This window comes from Pelecanus crispus, chromosome Z, assembly GCF_030463565.1.
Source record: "Pelecanus crispus isolate bPelCri1 chromosome Z, bPelCri1.pri, whole genome shotgun sequence".
In the NCBI taxonomy this organism is placed as follows: domain Eukaryota; kingdom Metazoa; phylum Chordata; class Aves; order Pelecaniformes; family Pelecanidae; genus Pelecanus; species Pelecanus crispus.
In genome coordinates, this window is record NC_134676.1 from 74976149 (window position 1) to 74999822 (window position 23674).

At 37.5% G+C, this 23674-nt stretch overlaps 1 protein-coding gene across 1 annotated transcript in view; it reads right to left on the minus strand.

The window, feature by feature from the left end:
- LOC104031031 (speract receptor) overlaps positions 1–16879 on the minus strand; it is a 35686-nt gene extending 18807 nt beyond the window's left edge. Inside the window, 9 exon segments of the mRNA XM_075727113.1 lie at positions 703–850; positions 3102–3174; positions 5814–5959; positions 7529–7631; positions 8257–8361; positions 10341–10464; positions 12889–13021; positions 15725–15821; positions 16826–16879. Coding sequence (XP_075583228.1) covers positions 703–850; positions 3102–3174; positions 5814–5959; positions 7529–7631; positions 8257–8361; positions 10341–10464; positions 12889–13021; positions 15725–15821; positions 16826–16879 — 983 coding nt within the window.
- Positions 16880–23674: the final 6795 nt, after the last annotated feature.

Consider the following 23674-nt stretch of genomic DNA (forward strand, 5'->3'; position numbering starts at 1 on the left):
CCAGAACAGTGATCTATGCTGAAAAGGCAGCTGCTTTTCAGCCGATGATCCTAAGTAATCTCCTCTATCCTGCAAAGCACAGATCCTGCCCTGTATATTCAAATGGTAGGTATTACTTTACTTCCATCTTTGCACATGTTCTGTCCCTACCCCCTAATTATATTATTTTTATGGGAAAAATTACTTTCTGGATAGCAGGATACGGCTATACTGTTTGCCCATATGGTTATATGGTGTGTACCTTTATAATGTGATCCAGAGGTGAAATGCTCTGTATCTTCAGTCACATCAGCTGGTTTAAGGACAAGATTTCTAATGTGCTACTGTATAGGATGCCACTCTTTAGTGCAAAGAACCTAGCTGTGCTCTGCCTGCATTTTAGAAAAAGGGCTGCATAAAAGCCTTGGTTCCAAATACAGTTGAACAGTAAGGGCCATTCATTAACAGATGTAAGACACATTATGCAGCCACAGCCTTTTAACAAGTTCTCTCTCCCAAGAGAAAAGAAGAAATGACAAGCAAAACAGAAGCCTGGCATATAAGATATTCCACAGCCAGTATGTGGTACAGAAGTCAGATGATGATATTAACTCACGGGATTTGGCCTAGCAAGCGAAATGCAACTACCTATCAACAGTCAGAAAGCAAGGTGAAACTATAGTATAGTAGGTACTGCAGTAAATGAGTAATATATTGACTTACTATCTCCCAGTCTGGGTGAAGTACTCTTTCCTGGTCATGTTAGCAGCTGCTGTGCAGGAGCTCAGAGCAGTGATGCAGCTGGCATTGGAGTCACTGGGTGCTGGGGGAGCACTCATCATGCTTCCTGTTGCTGTCCGTACTATGCAATCTAAATGGGATGTGGATGAGAAAAGGCATATTATTGCAAAGTTAGAGACTCCAGAGGCAGACAAATATAGGGAATTCTCAAAATCTTTGCATCTTGGATGGTCTTAAGACAGAAAGCCATTGCTTGGAATGTGACTGCTGCATAAAAAGTAAGAAAGTTGTAGACATGATTCATTGCCAGAGACCTTTCCCACTAATCCTCAGCATCTGATGCAAGTTCCATTTCTCTGCTCTTGAGGTGATTAGCCCTTGCTGATGCTTAGATGCTGAGGACAGAACCCAGGGAAGCAGAGCAAGCCCTGTGCCATATTTTAACAAGTCTATTTGAAGCTCCTAGAAGACTGTAAAGTACAGGGATGTGGGAAGTGATTCTGACACCAGAGGAAAGTCAAAGAAGAGCAACAATATAGTCAGATATAAAAAAATCAGTGATCTCAACATATGTTTTTTAATCTCTGTTGACCAGCTCAAGGTAACAAAATGGATTTCAAAGCAAATTTAATGAATTACATATCATTTCACCATCTCCAATTAAAACACAGATTTGGCCAATTAGTTTCAACATTGCTGAAACCTCTCAACTTTCCCTGGTATCAGTATCCAATAAAGTGTTGCTGAGGAAGTTCAGCATCTCACCTTGCATCAGGACTGCCATGTTCCCACACCATAGTATTATCCATATGCAGCTCAAAATTGCATTGACATTTGGAGTCTTTCTACAGCATTCCTCCCAGAAATATATTAGAGGTCCCTGAGATAGCTTTGAGAATAAGACTGTATATATATATATTTTTTTAATATATATGTCTCTATATATATGGTGCAATGCACCAGAAAAGGAGTTATCTTGAAAAAATAAAGCTAATTTTTCACAGTACAGGCTACATACCCTGGGTACAGCACTGTTGATGTGTTTCCATTTAGGTGACTGTACATTTCAGGCTACTATGGGTATCTCTGGACAGCTCTGTCCAGAGGAGACATACTGTCTGTTTCCAAATGTCATCATATTATCAGTGCTCATTACTCTTATGTTGTTAATTATCAGTCCTAGGTCTTAAACGGTATTGTTGCTTCACAGGCTTCCTCTCCAAGAAAACTATGTCTTTCATCTTGGATTTTTTAAAATTAATTTTTAATGTGTTAGTTTTTGATCATGTTTCTAATTTCCCTCAGTCTCTATTGTTTCTCCTCCCTTGTGATGTTTATGATCTCTTCTAATTCACTATCAGCTGAAAATTTGCTCCTGTCCCTTTTTGCTATATTGAAAGATACTTTTCCTTGAGTGTTCCATTTCTGTTTTCACAAATCTGGATTGAAATTCAGTTTGGTTTATGTACTCATATTAATTTCTAAGCCAACATCTGTTCTTTACAGCAATGAGGATATCATATCAAAACTACACAGAAATTAATGTTCAAGTCCTAGGCTGAAAGTATCTCTACCATATGTTAACACAAGAATGTCTTGACACTTCTAATAGCAACACAATGACGTAACACAGATAAAGCAGACAACTTTCTAGCACTTTCTCATAGAAACTGAAAGTGAGAGAGTGTACCTCAGCAAGACCTATCAACTTCAGCAGGTTTCTACAGATTTACCCTTTCTGAGGGTCTAGGAATTATTTTCATTCTGAATGCTAAAACAATGAACAGCAAAGTAAATAATCTATACCTATTTTAAGGCAGAATAGTAAAGCCTTTAATAACATCTGATTTTATTCTTAACATGTTTAATTAGAACCAATTAAATAATACTTTGTATCCAGAAGGTAAAATGAAAAAAGTTCTGGCCACAATGAATTACTTTTTGCAGTGTCTATCACAGATAGCATACACTGAGAGAAATTAAGATCTCATTATATGGCTCATTATATTTGTGCAAATCCAGGGCAACTTAGTGAGACTTATTATACAAAATGATACATCCACTGAAGCAACTGTAATTTATTTTGTCCAAGTCCAGTGGTTATCTGTTTATTTTGGGATAGGTCTGTCTTTTTTAATTGAAAAATCACCATAAAAAAGAAGGAAACTACTTAAAATAACTTTGACATCTAAAGTTTCAATAAACAAAAATATCAGTGATCAGCTCACAGAGGTTACAAGGATAAAACTTTGGCTATGTACTTCACAAATTGGTTCACATTTTGTAAGACCCTTAAAACATGAAGATGTACTTATGGTTGAGATTATTTCTCAAAATTATTAAGGAAACTGATCATAGTATCAAAATGACAAGTTACTAACCTTGTTTGATGCAGCTGAAGTCTATAATCCAGCTTTCATCCCAAAACAGCTTTTGTTTCTGATACTGAAACCACTACAAAAATAAATCAAATTCATTCCTGCTATAGCCCTACTGACTTTGAAGGAATTAAAACAGATTTTTTTTTTTTCCAAATGTGAACATTTATAAGTATCCAAACAAAATCTGATGTTTAAACATCCAACATATATCTTATGAGTACCATTAGAACAAAGAGTTTTAATAACAGGCTTTAAAGAAAACAGCATCTAATAAGTATCTTAAAAACTGCATTCTATATTCTAGAATCTAATTACATTATATTTTGCATTGGCTACAAACTTTCCACTATTTTCAGTACTTCTTATGCACTACATTTACATCTCAGATGTAAACCAATCAGATGACTGGTTTACATCACCTCATGCCATGAAAATGTCCAGTGCTATGTAAGTGCATGACAAGAACACACTACATCCCAACCCCAAGATAAGGAGCAGTACATCTTATATCCTGTAATAGAATTAGCCTCTGATCCACAGATGAGGTCATATTATGCCAAATACTCTAGCATAGAGAATATTAGGTAGGGATTCTGTTGCTACTTTGTAAAGAAGGCATCTATCTAATAGCTGATTTTCTGTAGAGCTAACATACAAAACTAACACAGAAAGTGTAAATACATGCTTTCAAAAGAGGAGCACCAAATTAAATTATACAGCTGTTATAGCTGCAGTCAATGCCAAAACATCAAACAAAAGAAGCATTTTACCATCATTATACCATTTTCTATAGTGTGGAATTTAATTTTAGGAATTATGCATTCATTGAAACAGGTAACAAAAGCCCAGATAATAAGCAAGGAACATAGTGTGGAGATTGTGACAATATTTTTGTAGAAATTTATGACAAATATAGAGCTCACTGAATCAAAATTAAGTCATCCCATTTATTTCAGAAGGTTTCTGGGAAAAGACATCTACATTTTATCTTGCAAAGGCATGACTGAACAAAGGCATATTAGCTAGAAGTGACCACTAGGCTTGCTACAGACACTGATATCAAAGGAATCCTCTCCTCTACTTGAATGATTAAAGAAGGCATTAGTTTCCCAGATGGTTCTTTTTACATGATATTAATTACTAAATTGGATAAAAGGATCTTTCCTATCTTGTTTACTTATCACCTAAATAAAACATTAAAAAAAAAGATGCTATTGCAGAAGTTAGCAGGAATAAATATAGAGAAATGCAAGGAAGAAGAAGTAAACCTCAAAACCTACAGAGAAACACCAGGAAAAAAAAGGTAAATTTTGCTACAAGACCTTTAGATAAACCCATGCAAGGCCAAGAAACTCAATTGCTCTTTCTAAAATGCCAATTGTTTAAAACTGTCTGAACTTCTCATCTGTCCAATTACATATTTCTATCAGATCATATGGTTTTACAGGATGGTTACTATAAACACATTGTCACAACTGCCCTGTGGATTGTAAATGCTCAAATAGTTTTCAGCAGTGCTTCGGCTCCTAACTCACAAAGCCACCACAGATAGACAAAGAATAGAGAAAAAACCTAACTGTGATTCAGGCCTCCTGTACTACCTTACTGAGTGGGCCACCACCCTTCTGCTCATTCCCTCTCAGCTCACTTGCCTACCTCAGATGCTCACTGCAACTGCAGTACAAGATGGAAAGAGAAGGAATCACTGAGGAAAGAGGGCCTATTGATTTACAGAATTTATGGGCCAAACCCCAAATAAATTCTCTGTTATGTACATAGTCAATATAATCACTCTACAACTGCTATAATCACTCTACAACTGCTATAATCACCTGCTAAACCCTTGTTATGAAATTCAGATTTTTTTTTTCCAAAATGCAGACACATAAGGAATGTAGATGCTCTTTCCCAGAAGCATTCTGAAGTAATAAGCCATAATAGCATGCTGTCTGTACAGACATTTTGATTAAAAGGTTTCCAAAACTACTTCTCCAATATTCACACACTCCTCTCTCCTCATTCCCTTTTTGTTTTTACTTCATGAATCTGTTATAATAATTGATAATTATTATGCAAAATTAATCACTTTGAACTGAACCAAACTGCTTCAGTTACACTAAGAAAATGAGCCTATATAAAAAAAAAAAACAAAACCAAACAACAAAAACACAACCCACACAGAAGAAAAAGAAAGATCCTCTTGTCATTATTTCTTTTGAGAATATCCCAAGTGGAATGTTTTCCATTGTAAGTTGTATTTGGACTCTGAGATTTAGTGGCCTCTGGTGGAGCAAATACCTTTATGAATTTATCTAATTGGGTTTTGAAGTAATTTATACTTCTGGTCTCCATAGCGTTTTGAAGCATTTAATTTCATAGCACAGTTTTATTTTGAGTGAAAAGTACTCTTACTTTACTGGCACTGCCAATTCCCATGTTGTGAAAACACTCTTCTTCCTTTACCATTATATATCCACCCCCCTGTTACATTCCTCTTCAGTCTTCTCTCTTACAGGTTGAAAATTCCTAGCCCAATGAGCCTCCCCTCATAAAGAACCCAAAAAGGTTGTTTCCCTTTCTTCTGCTTTCTTCCATAGCACACAGATTCTGGATCCAGAAGAAAATCTATCCCTCTACTAAGAGAGAGCTCCGCTCTAACCAAAACATGGAAGTAAGAGAAAGGAAATACAAGAGGAGAGAAAGGATACTTACCGTGACTGTCAAAATGAAGCCAGTGCAGACTAAAAATAATGGTAAGGCAATTGCTATCCTAGCATCAGCAGACAGTGGGCATTCCCCACAATCTGCCGGACAGATAGAGCAGCCTTCTTCTTCCTCACAAAAGCCATCGCCACAAACTGATTAGAAAAGAAAATACATATCAGACTATTTTAAGGCAGTTTCATCCATCCGTGAGGTTGTATTCAGATTTAAACACATGGTTCTTGAACTGGGAAACCTCAGAGTACCAGAGGGAATACATTTTGAAGAATCCAGAGATAGCGCCCCAGCAGCTGAAAGAATAATCTGAATTTTTAAAGTGATACAGGATCTCTTTGATCAGATTAAATTGTTAATGACATCAGAGCCTTACATGTTTTGTGTATAAATCACTTCATGACTACTGTGTTTTTCATTGTCTATCTGTTTTTTCTGAGACTTAAAGTTCCTCAAGGCAGGAATTGTCTTTTGTATTCTTTGTACTTAATCCAGCCCTTGAGATTCCCAGAAGCCAGTGACCCTTCCTCAGCAGCAGCAGAAGAGCCTGGGTACTGCAGAATGAAACCTTGTAACCATACTTCAAGGATTTCTTTTTCTCCAAGGTCTTATGAAAATTATCAGCAGTATCAGATGTGATTTGAAATAACAGCCCTAAAGGACAAAACTCCTCCTCCCATGTCCTGAATGGTATTTCAATTCTACCTCTATGACTGAACCAATATCATGTTGTACTTCAGCCTTCTGAGATGAGCTGAAGGTATTATTCTGTCACTATGTAATATTTTTTTTTTAAAAAAAAAGCCTCAACAAAACAAAATCCACTGCTCAGTAATAATTCTGCCTCAGTCCATTTGATTCCAGTATAATACCAGGATAATCACAGAAGTCACCTTCTGCCTCAGGGGTAGAGCTTCATTTTTTAAATTTCTTTTCTGATAAATTGTAAGTTTCCTGGAAAACTCAACTGCAGCTGTCTTGAAATGAATAGCAAATTCTGTAGCTAAGTACTTTCATGCACATTGGAGTTGCTTTGGTTCTTTTTTCTTTCATAACATTGGGAAATATATTCTCAAACTTCCAGAAGAGTATCTAGCAAGGGTACTGTGATGACATTCCTATTTTACCCAATATTTTTCTTCAGGTTGTGTGTTTAATTTATTAAATAAAGACCACTTCTTAAATTTTACTTCGCTAAGAGAATTGTTATGGTTATTTCTGCTTCCCTGCATATAGCTATACTAAAGGGAATGAAAGACTGATGCCTTTGGGACCAATTGAATTTTAATGTGAACAAGGGAACCAAGATGGGTTTCTACCTTTCCAGTATGCTTAAGGCTAGTCTGCTCCTCTTCAGATGAAAAGTGTCAGAGTGTCCAGATCCTCACAACATACAAACTGGAACAATATTTTCACATCCCCATCAACTAGAGACAAGCCTTGTAGTAGACAAGCCGTTGGTCATGGTATTTGACTTTCCCTGTTTGACAAGAGTGGCCTGATCTAGATTCATACACAAGTTAGAAGCTCAAACACTTTTTCAGCCGTTCAGTGTTATATGAAGAAGAATTTTAGGAAGACTCTTGTGTATTTTCAATGGTAAGGGGGGTAGGAGTTCCTTTTGCTCTTGGTTAGCATGCATGAATGGTAAAAGCATTGATATTTGCAGTCAATAAGCAATTCCCTCACACCTTCATTTTGTATCATACCTACTGCAGGAAGGACTGTGGTTTTTGCTTCCAGAGCAACTTGCATTCTCCCAACTCTGATGTGTGCGATGAGAGAAGTCACACCCACATGAACTAAAACAACCTGCCAAATACATGAACAAAGCAGCAAGCATCAGAACTTCACTTACATACAGTAGGCTATTATAACAGCAATTGTCCAATTGTGGTGTCTTGTGAAAGGATGAGTGCATTTTTTCAGAATCAGGAAGGACAGGTGTCCTTGACTGGGAAGACAAACAGAAGCAAGAGAGACAACTCTTGTGGGAAAGGCAGGTCTGATTCCCCTCCTGGTGTGTATTCTTTTCACCAAGGAGGGCTAACAGCCTATGCACTCTGCCATGTTTGCTTCCCTGTTACTTCTGCTGAGCAGAAGCCCCCTAATGACTATATTAACCTGCAATACAGTCCAGTCAGTAGTGCAATATATTGTTAGCATAGGCCTTAAATGGACAGATTAGGCTATTCTCTTCCCTCCCATCCCCATTACTTCTACTAACTACCAAAGGAGTAGTAGTGTGAAAAGCTGTTACTTCCAAGTCAAGTCAGTTGGGAATTGATATTACTCAGCCATATGCATCACTCATACACATAACACTGACAAATAAATGAGATGGGGCACATGTACGTGAACTGCACTAAACTACTAGCAAGTAAGCTCTGAAAAGTGCAAACAAGTTAAAATCCTGCATGCAATAAATATACCTTACCTTGGCAGTCCAGTTTCTTTGGCTCATTTTTCCAGCTGTAGACAAAGTGTGAGTAAATATCTGGCCATCGTCTGGGATCCATGGACCACATATTCCTCCTCTACCCTTTATCAGACATATTGGTTATGTCAGTAAACCATGACACAATGAAAATCCTAGCTCCCCCTCTTTTACTTTCTTAAAATGACTTGTGTTCTCTAACAGCAAATAAAAGTGATATTTTATAACCAAGTCTATTAAAATGCCAAAGCACAAGCAACACTGTTCTGTGATAATAAAAGACAAAATAAGAGAGAAGCAATTGTACCTAAACTGACTTAAAATCTCACAAATACTGTTATTTTTTAAAATACGTGAGCCAAAATGTGGTCCCAAATTTTAACTGCAGTAATTCTATGAAACTAATACACTTTTTCAGGATTTGCTGTATTAGAACCAGAAACAGAATTATACCCCACTTTTTATATTTTTCTAAAGGGTTTTTATTGCAGTTTCACTTTTGATACAACAGCTTTTTTTTTTTTAATGAGGAAGGAAGGCATCTCTTCTGTGCCTGTTTGCAGAGCATTTCTCAGTAAAGCTGTTAAGATGTAAACCTCCCAGCAATTGCAACCATAGAGGATTATTTTGGCTGTCTGAAGATCTTGCATTTTTTTGTTTGTTTGAAAGGATTAAATCTGTCTCATAACTGCAGATATTTCTGCAGGCATTTCTTTCAATGCACTGTAAGACGTAGACCAAATCAAAAGAAACTGAGTTCATGTTAACCAAGGTAAAATGTTTTAAAAGTCATGACACTGCAGAAAAGAACCCAACAAAACCTCCTCTCCAATAATGGAAAAAGCTTGCTTTGAAGTGTATGTTCAATCTTATGCAATGATACTCATGGCCTTCTTGCTATATGACAGCCAACCCGCTTAGACAACTTCTAAGCAGAAACTGAAATATTTACAGTATTACAAGGAAGCCAGATGATGCATGTTGACTGCATTCTTTCACCTTTTCCACACCTTAATTCCAAGCAGAACTAATTGTGAAAGTAAGAAATAATGGAGAGGTCACCACAGTAGTAGGATGTTGAATTTCTTTACTATGGTTCTAGACAAAAGTTTTGATGTGATGGTTCCAGCAGGGATTCCTCTTTTAAACCGAAGTCGTGGTATCAGCTAAGGCCCCCAGGGAGTCATTAATAAAACCCCTCCTCAAGAAGGGACTGCCAAGAAGTAAGCTAGAGCCCTTGTGGAGACATTAAGTCTTCACACAGAAGGGTACATGAAATAGCCGCAAGACGTGTAGACTAGGTTTTCTATTACACCATCTTTGATCATGAAGAATGTGTTGGATTGCCAGAAGGGAGATCAACTAGAAAGACTGGGCAACTGCTTGAAGGTTATTATGCAGGGTAAGGCTTACCGCACAGATAACAAAAAAAGGTGTCCCAAACTGTCTTGTTAGAACCAGAACTTTAAATATTCATTCAAAGAGGGACAGGCTTTTATAATGAGCTAAGCAGACAAGTTAAGAATGGATCCCATTTACACTGCATGAACAAATTTTGTTACCCTGTATTTGGATTCCTTTTTTGGCTCTGATCAAATACAGAAAAATCATTCTGTCTCAGGACGTGTATACAGGCCTCAGTCCTACAAGTCACAGCCAGTTATACTCACCCCACTCAACTTCAGTAATTCAAGGAAATCATTCAGGGTCCCTCTATAAGCTGCAGAGGCAGTAACGCATCCAACTGATAATTCACCCTGCTTGCTTTAGAATGAAATGATCTGTCTTTCTCTCTCTATTGACTGTACAGACATCTGAGTCAAGTAGTCTCAGAGATGAAACTGGCCCCACTAAACATGAGAGATTCTGAATACTGCCTTGTCCAAAAATCCAGCCATTTGCTTTGCAGCATCCAGTACAAAAAGTTGTAAAACTGACAGACATACCCACAGTGGTTTTAGTGAACTACAGATTTGGTCTAATTGTAATCAGAAAAAGACTTCATGAACTGGAACCAGGCCATTACAATGATGTCTCATCCAGTAGCAAGAACAGAGCACATGATGCTGCACCATTATACTAACCATGAAGGCCAAAGGACAGGAGTGAATGTTGGCATGGTAGACACAGCAGTTCTCCCCATTTGCATCTTTCCAGCTGGCAGGGCATTCATGCTCCTCACAGAATTCCTTTGCAGCAGTAGCATTGCTAGCCAAGCAGCAGAGAGAGAGAAAAATTGCAACTTTTTTCTCTGCAACAATTGCAACAAGCATGAGAGCCTGTTCTTTATCCTGCACAGAAAAATTAGCAGCAAAAACATATACAGTGAAATAAACACCATTACAGCATTTTTGTGTTTTGCTTCTGGTTGAAGCACTCCTGGAGCAATGAAGATCACTGCCAGTCAGACCACTGTCTGCTGCTATGTGGTAGGGACTTCTGGCAGATACTATGCCACAAGCAGGTACCAACTTCCATTTCTCTCCCCAGACTGACTTAATGACCAGATGGGATTACTTGGCACCGCTACATCTGGCACAGAAGAAGATACCATTACTCCACTTCCACTATCAGAAATTTGTGTCCCTGGCTACTTTCATTCTCAGTGTTTTCAATTATATACCTTCATCTATGCATGTGATTCATACATATCATTCAGCTCCAGTCTTTGCTCCACAACCCAAGCAGCCAAGGAAAATAACTATATTGGACAATAATATCAGATACAATTCTCCAAACCAAAAATTTAGAGCAAAAAGTGGACTTCATGAATAGACTGTTCTGCAAAATAAGGTGGGCCTTTTGAAAGTTCATCCCTGAAAGACAAATGTAGTTACCTGGAAATGTGCGATGCAACACTTTTTCCCACTGTTTCCTCAGTTACACTTTCAGTTGGTTATCACCCTAATAAATTTGTCTTTAAACTAAAATAATTTTTATGCAAACATGGTTTACTCAGTAGATACAGCCAGACTTAGTTGTAGGGTTTAGTTTAAATGTTATGCACTTGTGATGGATCTCTAGAAAGCAATGCCAGAATACCAGGATTTATTTTTCAGTTTGTTTTTAATGAAAGAAGGACTAGCCAATAATGAGTAGATTTAAGACAGATGACTGTATTATAGGAAATAAACATAGGGGATCTCGTGGCCAGATTTACAAACGCATAGACATATTTGAAACCTGAGATAAGCAAATTTGTCAATCCCCTAGACACCTAAACAGGTAAAATATTAAAATTTATTGGCCTTCGAGCCCATGCTGAGAGTTAAAAAAAACACTTAAGCAAGTTGCTGCCTAATTCCATCACGTATTTCTCTTTATGGCTGTTTTTTAAATTTTATCCTATATTCTGTATTTTTTAGTAAAAGTCTTCATCATGGCTTCACCCAGTTATGCTGACACCCATATGCTGACTTGTCAGCCTCAGCCGTATTTGGGTCAGCACTGTAAGCTTAAGAGTCAACCAGATAGTCTTCTAGTTAAAATGAGGTACAAATTTGATCCCTTTGAAAAACTGCAGCATAGATTTTTCTCTTTTTAAATATTTGCCACCTGTCTCTATGTGCAAGATACATATAAGTACAGAAAGAGCAGAATTTTCCAAATTCCTTACTGATTTAACAGAGTGGGTTTCCCTGGAAAGACTAGGAAAACAGATGCATTTCCAAGCAGTGAAAAAAACCTGCTTTATGGTTAAGTTCTTGGAACTATTACTAGCCATAAATTTTAGAAAATGTGATAAACAAATTTTGCAAAACTGTGTAACCATAGTACACAGGTGATCAAAATAGAATATCAACTTTTTGCCATTGCAAACCGATTATGGGTCATCTTCCAATATGAAAAAAATATCTCTGGATAACAGGTTTTACAATCTGAACTTTGCAATGTGAATACTCAGACTGCCAGAGAAAACTGTGAGGTTTTCCATAAACATCTCCTACACTAACCAAGTACAGCAGAGAAAGTGGGGAAATATATCTGCAGCCTCTGTCCCAGACATTGCTGTATACAGGCAGAGAATTGCTGTGTACAGACAAAAGTCTAAAATCAGGGTGTACTAGCCTTTTAGTGATCTAGAGTTGCACACATAAACATTCTGTATTTAACCTCTGTTGTCTACAGTTACCAACACAGTCTTGGAGTTGATATATAAGCTTTTGGACTGGTTTCGATCCCACAGAAATCAAAAGAAGTTCATCATTGAATTCAGTGGATTCACAGTTGGGGCAGCCTCTTTTTCATATCCATGTTGCGCACTTCAGACACACTTATGATTAAAATGAGTATAAGACACAGTTAGTTTGGGACTCATGCTTCAACTTCACTTGTAAATTCCTTGTGTAGAGAAGGCAAGAAGTGATGTTCAAAGCTGCACAGTAATGCAGATGCAGGATGATGTGCCCTATTCTTGACCATGCAGGCAAACATGCCATGATGGCTGCTCTGAGAGCGAAGCCATTGCAGAGGGGAAAATATCAGGGCAAACAGAGCTATAAGAGACCTCAAGAGAAGCAAGGAATTAGCAAGAAGGCCCAGAGTATGTGTTCCAATTATGTTACTGAAAATATACACACAGAATCCCAATATATTTATGACCAAGAAAGGATTTTTTATAGGAGGTAATACCTGTGAGAAAGGATTCCATTTTGCACTGCATATTGATAAAAGCTGTCTGAAGCAAAGACTGCATAAGTCACGTTGAAGAATTCCCCACTCACAGCCGTTTCTGGAGGCCTTTGCACCCATGCCATCTCCAGGCCTAGAAACAACACAATCATGGGCCAACATATTTGTATACTTTTCTGCTTTGCAGATGCATACAAATGTAAAACTTTCCCTGTAGTAATTTTCATCTGTTGTTCCTATTGCTTTTTATAAGCCCAAAACAGTTATCCATTTTAGTGGCTGTATAGGTAAACAGAAATGCACATTAATTGAACAATTCTGACACTCACTTAGAAAAGATCAAGCAATTGGAGAAATAGGACAAAAAATCTGGTCATTTTATCTAAAGTAATTTTGATCCCAGTATAATGCAGTGCTGTTTGTCCTGATATATTTGGTTTCCTCTTTGATCAGGCAATAAACATTGTTCTTCTTTCTTGGCTGCTTTCACTGAGGCACACTTCATTATAGAAGAAGAACAGACAACTCTAGCACACATGAAATTCAGTCAAAACCCTTAACCTTATGACTCATAAATTATATATACTAGTAATTATATATTTAAGAAAGCATTCTGATTTTCTAAAACCATGTCCCATCTAGAATAGAGGACAGTGGAAGAAGTGCTGCTCAAACATCTGTCATTTTCCATTTCCACACTCTTACTGGGAAAGATGATTTATCCGAGTCATCTCTCTTGTCCCTGGGACACCTTATTACCTGCTCTGAGCCTGGGAATGAAGTGAGATAAGAGGTGGGAGAAGTTTTTAATCCATATTCTTAAACAACACTATCAAAATCTTCCCACTCCATTCACCTACCTCTTTCCATATCATTGGATGAAGGTTTTAATTTGCACCACATCAAATTACTTACATCATGCAGGTGTGTAGCTCAGTTTGTCAGGAAGTTTTAAATCCCTTCTGCAGAGGATGGGTAAACCTGGCCTTCAAGAGATCCTTGCTTCTTTGTTGTTGTTGTTCAATTACAAACTTTTTTATTACCCTGGAGTTGTTTTTACAAGTGTATTCTTCACTTGCACTGTTAGTGGAGCTGCTATTTTTTCCCCTAAACATAATTCCCTTTCAGATATAAAGAAGCAAATTGTAAAATAACCTCTTGATTTCACATCTCCCTTGAAAAGTAAACACTCATTATAAATGCTAACACTATGAGAAAAACTGCAGCACAAAGATATAAAAAAAAATTGCTAGTGTGATTTGCACTAAAAGGTAAGAGAGAGCTGAGCTTCAGAGAATGTGTGAGAGTGAAGGCAAAAGGTCAGCATAAATTTCAGTTTAATTACTTTCTACTTCCCTTTAAAGGTCTCACAAAGATAAACAAAACTCTTCTTTCAATGATAGATACTCCCACATCTAAATGCTTTGAATATCTTGTGTTAAATCCACAGCAATGAGGCTACCATATACACCTCTTGCTTTGTTTTTAACAATGCTCAGAAGATGACAAGGAAGAACCACAGAGAAAGGCAGGGTAGCACTTGAAGTTCATTCTAAAACTGGTTGTAAAAGGTATATGTTAATTCAGCAGCCCACTCAGTTTCCCTTGTACTCAGTTCACACTTTGATTATTAGTAAGAATAGCTTTAAACAAGTCATCTGTTCTCATAAACAGTTGTTTCAATGTTCAAGCAATAATAAATTCAAACATGGATAAAAGTCTTAGTTGATAATAATCTAGATAGTCTTTAAATTTCACTGTTCCAATGGAACGCTTTGGAAAATGTTTAACTTTAATATTGAGCTCAGAGTGTGATGCAGCAGTGTATTTCCTGGAGTGTTTCATCAGTATTAGTTTCTCAGGTGTTCTTGTTTTTTCTAAAAACCCTATTGCAACACATTGTCTCCAGTCTTATTTTTTACAGCATGAGCAAAAGTGTTTGTTTACCTCAGTTATTTATCAGTTACAGAGTCACAAAATCACAGAATAGTTGAAATTGGAAGGCACCTCTGCAAATCATTTGATCCAACCCTGCATGCTCAAGGCAGGGTCACCTGAAGCAGGTTGCTCTAGATTTTGTCTGGTTGGGTTTTGAAAATCTCCCAAGGACGGAAAAACCACAGCCTTTCTGGGCAACCTGTTCTACTGTTTGATCACCCTTCCAGTATAAAATATTTTTCTTATATTTAAATTGAATTTCCCATATTTCAGTTGCTCTTTAATTATTTTTCAATCTCAATCAATTTCCAACGTAAAAAAAATTCTATTTTTTATTGTCTTATCATGTAAATTAATTTTTGAAACTGACTACAATAAGTGGTTAAAGATCTCAGAGTTTTTTTAAGTGCTTATGGAACACAGTTTTGAGCAAGGTGGAAAACCATGACATGTAGAATCAGTGATTTTGCTTACTGGCTGGAGGGTTTAAACACAGTCCACTTTTGAACTGACACTACAAAATTTCAGCAATGACTCAATAGAATTTGCTGCAATGCAGAACTGCCTGCCTGCTTTGTTTAAATTAAGTTGCATTTGGTTTTCTAATGAGAAATAATATGTTTTCAGTTCCTTCCTGGGGGAAGGGATTCAGCTGTTGCTATTACTTTTTCTTTTGGAACCAATGAATATTGGACAAATCATTGCTCTGAGGTATCTTTTGGTTGGGTTTTTTTCACTTATTTGTCTAGAAAGAGAGGTTGTCACTGATTCAGATGCTTTCCACCATACATAACATTCATCATGAGTTAGGTATTATACTGAGTACTTTAGTTCCAGGTTTCCAACCATTCCCCAAGCAAGAGATGATCTTTCTTGAGCACCTTTAGGACTCACTCACCTCCACAGTCCAGCATGTTATACTCATCTGGTTTTTCCAGGGGCCAACAGTCATAGTCTTTGTTATCTAAATCATGCCACCCCTCCACTGATATCACCTGCCAGGAAAAAAGCATATGGATAGATTCCAAAAAAGACAGTATGGCAACAGGGGAAGGATGAGTTCCATCTCCAAAGTTTGTATTTCTTCTAAACAAATCAAACCAAATGCAGAAACATAGCCTGGCATACTTCTCTCTCTTCAACTTCTGGAGCAAAAAAGACAGCGTCAATTGACAAACTCGATCAGTGTATTATTTTGATCTATCCAGAAATTAGCTGTGAAAAAAAGAGGGGACTTAACTAATCCTTCTCTTGCAGAAGATTTTCTCTACAAAGAGCGGATGGTTCTAGGACCATATCCAGAGAGACATTTGATTTAAAGAGTTTTTTTATTTGCTTTTAAAATGGCAGCCCTCCTCCTTGAAACTGCTCATGTTTTTTAATCTTTTACACCTTAGCTCTTTGAATGAGTGATTTTTTGTTTTACCTTTCAAAACACAATACAACTGTTAATTATATAAATACTAATAATATAATAAGAAGATAATATTAAGATTGTATAAGTCTATTACAGGTAGAATACAGGATCATAATAGCATACAGATTGAATTGCAACAGTAGCAGACTATACGTTATACCTGTATATATATTATACATTATAATAGATATATTAATCATGTACTAAAATATACAGTCTAGGGTATATATGAACAGAACAGAATATGTTACGATAATGCACCCTGGTCTTATTCCACTTCTACTAAAAGATAATAGTTTCTATTCATATAATCTATTATTTTTGTATATATTATTGGAGGATAATCATCTACTGGATTATACAATTACTTATCACAGTATCCATGGAAAAAAATAGAATTATACAACTGTTTTTTTTCCAATACACTCTTCTATTACTCTTGTTTTCTATGTTACTAAAATAACATTCAACAATTGCATGGTATAAATAGCTGTCTTACTGCAATAAGCCATACACAGTTCTTTCCATATGCACAGACCACAGGAATAAGTTCTGGTAAGCGGATCTATGTAGTTTACCTACCAATAAACTGAGGACGCTTCGGAGCCCTAAGGCTGGTGCTTTGACAGCTGTCATGCTCCCTAACACGCACCCAGCTCACCAAGTGTCAGGGCTGCTTCTGATGTTGCTGTTGCTACTTCATGAATTAGATGCCCTTGCCTAGGAAGGGGGGTTGCTAGGCAAGCTGATCCTGGCAACTCCAGCGGCTGCAGCTGTTCTGCCTCCTCCTTCCCTCTTCTCCCCTACGCCACTTCTTCTCAGCGCAGGGTGGAAACACCCCTCTGCACCTCTGCTGAACCTCCCTGAAAAATCATCACTTGCCTTAGGGGCAGCCCTGCTCTCAGACTATTGAAGTTTGTGCCCCTGTCAGCTGAAAGCTGGAAAAGCAGTAGGAAGATTTTATTTCACTGCTTTGTTGATCTTGTGCAGCATCTGACCCTTAGGCAAATGAATTGATACTGTGGAAATAAACACAGAGACATAGCTGGGCCTAAGGGAGGAGAGGTATATAAACTCCAAGGCTAGAAAAGGTCACCTATAAAAACTGTAAGACTAGAGGTTGGACTAGGTGATCTCCTGAGATTCCTTCCAACCTGAATTGCAGTAGACCCTATGACTGCAATTTTTCAGTCCCTGGACATGTAGAACAACTTCTACCTGAGAAGTGTCCTGCTACATACACAGGTGAAAAGGACCTCTGCCTAGCTGTGCTGGTAGGTAAAGACATAGATGTATCCATGACTACTTCTGTTTGCTGAAGTCACTGCCAACACAGAACTTCAGTTGTGATTCAGCTCTCCTGAATATTTCCCTGTTTTCTCTGGAATTCTGGCTCTCAGCCCAAACTGATATTAAGAATCTTAGTCAAAATGCTTGGACTTCACTATTCATTGCATCAAAATTGCATTAAAAAAATGCAATGTATGCCCAGTTCATCTTGAAAGGGGTTGTAGATCAATTAAAAAACCTGTTTGGATTCACTCATAAAAGAGATATTTGTATAAACTAGTGCAAACATTTTAGGATGGAATTTTACATTTGTAGTGAAATTCTAAACCTCATTTGTGTTGTCTTTTCCTGTGCTTTGCTATGACCATTTTGCCCAAATCACAGGTTTCAATATACGGAAGCCTTTAGAGTATTTCAGCTTGGCTACATGGTAGCAAGAGAAGAGAAAAAAAAATGCCTTTTATTGGCTAGAATTATCTGCTTAAAAGAACTCTACATATATTAACATCTTGGGGAGGTTTTACTGCTGATTTATTTTAGGATATCTTGTTCTTAATGAGGAATTTGCTGGCAGGGAAGCTAAGGATTACAACTTGTTAGAGCCTACAGCAGCCACAAGATTATCAGACTGATCCTATTTTCTTTAATAGGATTGTCAAATATTCACATGACATTAATATCATGATTTAAGGACCTCTAAAGATCATACATTACCTTTATAGCTACTTGTCTATCACCAAGTTCAGAATTCCTGGAGAGTGGCCATGTACAAGAAGCTGGTTTGGGAATCCTGAACTAAAGACCAATGGACTGGAGTGGCTGGTCATCATCTGATTTAACAATCTATCCCAGCTATTTGAGAAGCACACTACCATCTCTGCATTTAAGCACCAGAAATTTTAAAAAGAAAACCAGTAAGGACTATTTTGCAATATAAATATATGAACCTTGGTAAAAAGAAAAGATTGACAGCTTAGTGAGTAATACATTCTCTAGGTCTACCTACAACTCTCTATGTAAAGGAAATCAGAAACAGATTTGAATAAAGTGAGAGGGTCATCTCAAACCTAATAGTCTTTGCTTTATATTTGCTTCTTTTTCTGCTTGTAAGTTATGTGCAGTCACATAAGTTGCATTAACATCTTAACGTTGCATGATACTATGAATGAGTTTATTAACACAGTCAGACTCAGTCTAGCATAGATTAACTGAATTCTGCCTACTGCCACTTGACTGGTTTAGTGCAATAACACAGTTCTTTGGCTTCTCTTAGAAGGATCTCTTAATCTGAAAAAATAGGTAATATCTACTGATTGAAATTAAGTTTGCAAATAACTTTTGTTTACAGATTTATTTCTGTTCTGTTGGCTGTGTTCAGATGGTCCCTTAAGCCACATCATTTCCATTTCATCCATTAACTCAATAATAACTTCTACTACCAAACAGAGGGAAAATAAAAATATTTCAGAGTTTCAAGAGCAATATCACTGTAGATATTGGTAAAAACATGCGATTTTATTAATGTTTCAATAATAAACTTATAAGTAAAATATAAATAAGCAATTTTTGTAGAAAATAATAACAATGGTTAAAATTTTGCTGAATAAAGCTTGCCAATTATGTGCTTTCAAGTATCTTAGGAAAGCAATTTCCAGTAATATACTGAAACAAAAATTACCATGATGCACACTTCAAATATCCATGAAAATACTTATTTATTCTGGCATTCAAACTTTCCAGATGGTTCTTGTCTTGATAACAAGCTGAAGTTCAAATAGAGATGTTTAAACTACTTCATTTTTAATTAGATTAAATTCTCTAGCAAGACACTTATTTTCAACAAAAAACAATCTCAAAAAATCACTGTCAGGGCTCATTTGAAATTTCAAAATGATGGAATTCCAAAGATATCATTTATCAGAACTGTGTTGTCATTTTAAGTTCTTGTAATACAGAACTCCACCATGCAGCGTATGTTCATCATGCATATGGGGTGGCATTCTGCTCAAAACTACATCACTGGGCTCCTAGCATCTAAAGGGATGTAAGATTATCTATCCTATTCTTATTTATAGTGTTAGCTCTGAGTGCCTTTCTTACTGGGATCATAACAGACCAGCAAAGCTTCCGATGTTCACTATGTTTGCCGAGGTGGTAAGCAGGCATGGCCAGAGCACTCTGACACTTCCCTCTAGTGTCATCTGCATTTCATCGCAGAACAACGGCAGACAGATTCCCCCCTCTGCGCAGTTTGATTTAAGGATAGCTTCCTCTTGATGCTCAAGCTGCCGCAAATGGAGTATTTAGGAGCAGTGTAGCAGAGAACCTGCCTGATCTCAGGTTCTCACCTGGGAGTTCGGTAGGGGCAGCTGGTGGCCTTCTACACCTCACCTTCCCAACAGCAGAGCGATGCACTGGACAGCCACAAGAAATTCCCAGGGCTCTGGCATATGGCCATGTAACCACAGCAGAGCAAGTGATCACACGCCCACTGGGTTGCTATAACCATTTTTTTACACATTTTTACCCTGCAAAAACTCCTTTGCCATCCTACGTCATGCATCCCCACAGACAAAGGGTGTTGATCTTGTCTTGTAATTCCACATTGACACAAACGAGTATATATGTCAAAAGAGGCCTTCCAGCGTGGGCTTCCCTGTGGTGCTGGTCCTCCAAGCTTTCTGCTGCTTATGAGATGAACTGGACAATTGGATCAAAAGACTGATCTGGTTACAATTGCTATTATTATTATTAATATTATTATTATTACGCATTAATTTTAACTGGGTCAGTGTTTTTTCCTCCCACCCTTTGTCTTTTCTCATCTGTTCTGGGTGAAAACTCTTATTCAAGTAACATACATGCATGTTCATGTGGTTCAGTGAGACTCAGACCTCAGCTGAGCCTGAATTAGCAAGATTAAAAAACATCTGATTTTCTCCAGACTTCATGGTAATTTAATTAAAAGACTAAACATTGTCATAAGTTTTGTAGTAGATCAGTAGCTTCAGAAGTACTGAGTGCCTTCAATTTACTGGGAGTGCTGAACAGGCAACAGGTGTGGCTCTGGTGAAATGCTGGAGAGCAGAAAGCAAGCTCCTGAGCCTTGCATAAAGCACACACACCATCCCTTAACTTTGTAGTATCTCTCCATTACTCTCACACACTCTCCCAAATATTGGAAGTTTGAGAGAATTCCAAAGAAAGAGGCCTTGGGCTAAAAGAATGGTAATCATAAAATATAAAAGAAGTAATGACATATTTGTTACTAAAGATCTGAAAGGTTTACCTTAGATGATTAATCATTGATGACAGTTTAACTTAATTGCAGCAGAAGGAGCAAATAGTTACATAGTTTACACAAAGGAATAGAGCTGGGAGGCAGTATGAAAGCATGACAGATCAGAGAAAGTTTTGTAAAAAGGTAATTAGGGACATTGAAAACTACATCTAAGAAGCTGCTGCTTCTGACTACCACCTACGATATTATACATACCTTACAAACTCACAGAAACCTCAAAAATGTAAATGGCATTCATTGGTAAGGTAGCAGGTAATCTTCACTGGACTCTCAAGCTGCTGGGAATACCGAACAAATTTATGCTTTTTATAGATACATTCCTCAGGTCCACTCTAGCTCATGGGGCATCACAGGAAGGCTTATTCTGTTGCTGCACTTTGGGTTTGATCTGCAGCACTAAACAAGCTTAAATATTTAATCCATTTCAAAAACATTAGAAAATATATGAAAACTTGAAACAAAAAGTATCATATATACTCCCTGCAGGTTGTATGAAGACTGTCATCTGGGATATGTCACAAACTTGAAGAAGAAATACTTCTCTTCAAGAACATGCACTACTCTCTGTTTAGAGGATTGACCAGTACATGAGCTGTTGTGGAAGGAAAGCACATTCCAGGATTTTCATCATGTAAAGCAATCTGCAATTTTTCTTTTTCCAAAGAGAAGGTGGAAAGAATGATGACATCTGGAATTCTGCAAAGAGACTACTCACAGCTAGAAAACTAACAGGTAGCAGTGATTCTCTCCTTAGCTGAAAATGCTGTTGGTCTTAATAATTTGATATAACATATGACTGAAAACCTCTAAAGAGACTGGATAAGAAAAATTGAACTCACAGTTCTCAGAGAAGCCAACAGAAACTTCACTTTCAAAGTGATCCAGGTTAACCTTTAGAAAATCCTAGCCTAGGTACATAACTTAAAATAGATTTCTACATCAAGGGATTTGCTTGAACAAATCATTGGTTTTCTGTTACTATAACGCAGCATGTCAATACTGTAGTTGTTCAAAGGGCATTCAGCAAGTCTGAAAATGCAAGAATGAATTTCAATTTGAAAGGATGACTGCCTGAGAGGCTTAAGAAGAATCGGTCCCAGTTCAGCACAGAATAATTTGAGTTTTCTGTTTGGGAAGTTGATGTTCTCAAATGCCTCCCATCTTTCAGTCCTCCCACACAGGCAAAAATGTTATAGATGTCTGCAGTGCTTAAGAACAGCAAACTTGGCTGCTCTTAAGATCTACTGTGGAGGATCTGGGTGCCAGTGACAGATGGCAGCTGAGGGACACTTCTGTTCTTACCTGCATCATGCTTCTAAGATCCACTGGTCACTCCACTGGTTGTAGCACTCAACTGAAATCTGCATTTTGCCTTAATGGGTTTTTCCTCTCTTCCTCATTTCTCACTGCATGACTCATTTCTGTTTTCAGAATTCTTGAATGATTTTCTGCCCATATTTTTATGCACATTAGCACCACACATTTATTGACATTGCACACACCCTTTCTCCCACCCCAAAAAGACACCCTCATAAGCCACAACTGCTTCCACATTTCTAGGGTCTCACACAATCAGGAATTCCTAAGAGACACTGAGTAACTGAAGGATCATTTAGCCTTTTGGATCATCTCTTTGGACCAGCCCCAAAACTAAACAGAGGTCCAAACAATTTCCTTTCCTCAAGTCATGATCATTTCTGCATATGTCAGAATAGACAGATGTTTTTAATGTAGTAGTGAAGCCTCTATCCCTTCCTTTGTGATGCAGTCCAACGCTTCACTACCCTTCCCTGTTAAAAAGTTTCCTCTATGGTCCCACCTGCTTCTATCTTGCTATAATTTCAACTCGTTACTTCTCCCAGCTACGCAGAGAACAGTTAGCACATTCTATATACGTTTTACATGCTTGAAGTCTTTACCATTCTGGCTTCTGCCAGGTACTATGTATCAAGATGTCTTACACAAATGTATTCTCACATTTCTTCACAGGGAAAAATAGCTATCCTGGTTTCAGGAACATAATAAAGGAATAATGAGTGATTAAAGAAAATACATAAGTCTAAGCAGAACAGATATTTCAACAGTAGGAATGAGCACTTTCTCCTTGGATCTTTGGATGTAAACAAGTGATCCCAAATGCAGCCTGGGATCATAATCATAAGACCACTCTCATACTGTAATTAAAATAAACATCACATCTCCAGAAAGAAGTAAAAAAGTGTCTTTAGCATCCCAGCCTTTCTGCTGATGGAGGCTTCATCTCAATGAGCTTCTTAAATCTGTGCCTCAAGTGGCATGAACTTGGTAAATCTCCAGTTTGGCATAATGCCATTTTGTAGACTGTTTTGTGACTGACTAGTTGTCATGACTAGTCTAGTGGAAGAAGCTGAGGAATTTCAGACGCTACTGAACCTGAAAAGATTTCTCTGCCATTCAGGATTCTCTGGTTCTTTAGGTACATTACTTTCTCTGCTGAAGTCAGACATGCCTTCCTTCTGTCAGAAAACACTGGGGAGCCAGCAACTTCTTTTCCTGTCACATTTAGCACCCAACCAGAAATCAATCTACCATTTGCACTGTAGCTTTGACACAAGGAACTGTGGCAAAAATTCTGACAGAGAAGAAGAGACAGAAAACTGGTTTGAATTTGAAACCCAAACACCTAATGTGACTTAGCTGTTGGGATAAAATAAAGTATCCTTTTGTATAGCCACATGCAACTATCACCTGATTTAGGGCTCAACCTCACTTTGACTGAACTTCCTGGCAGAAGTCTTTGCTTTTTCCAATGATATGCTAGTCCCAGAATGGAGAACTTGAGCACACAATGCAGGGAGAAA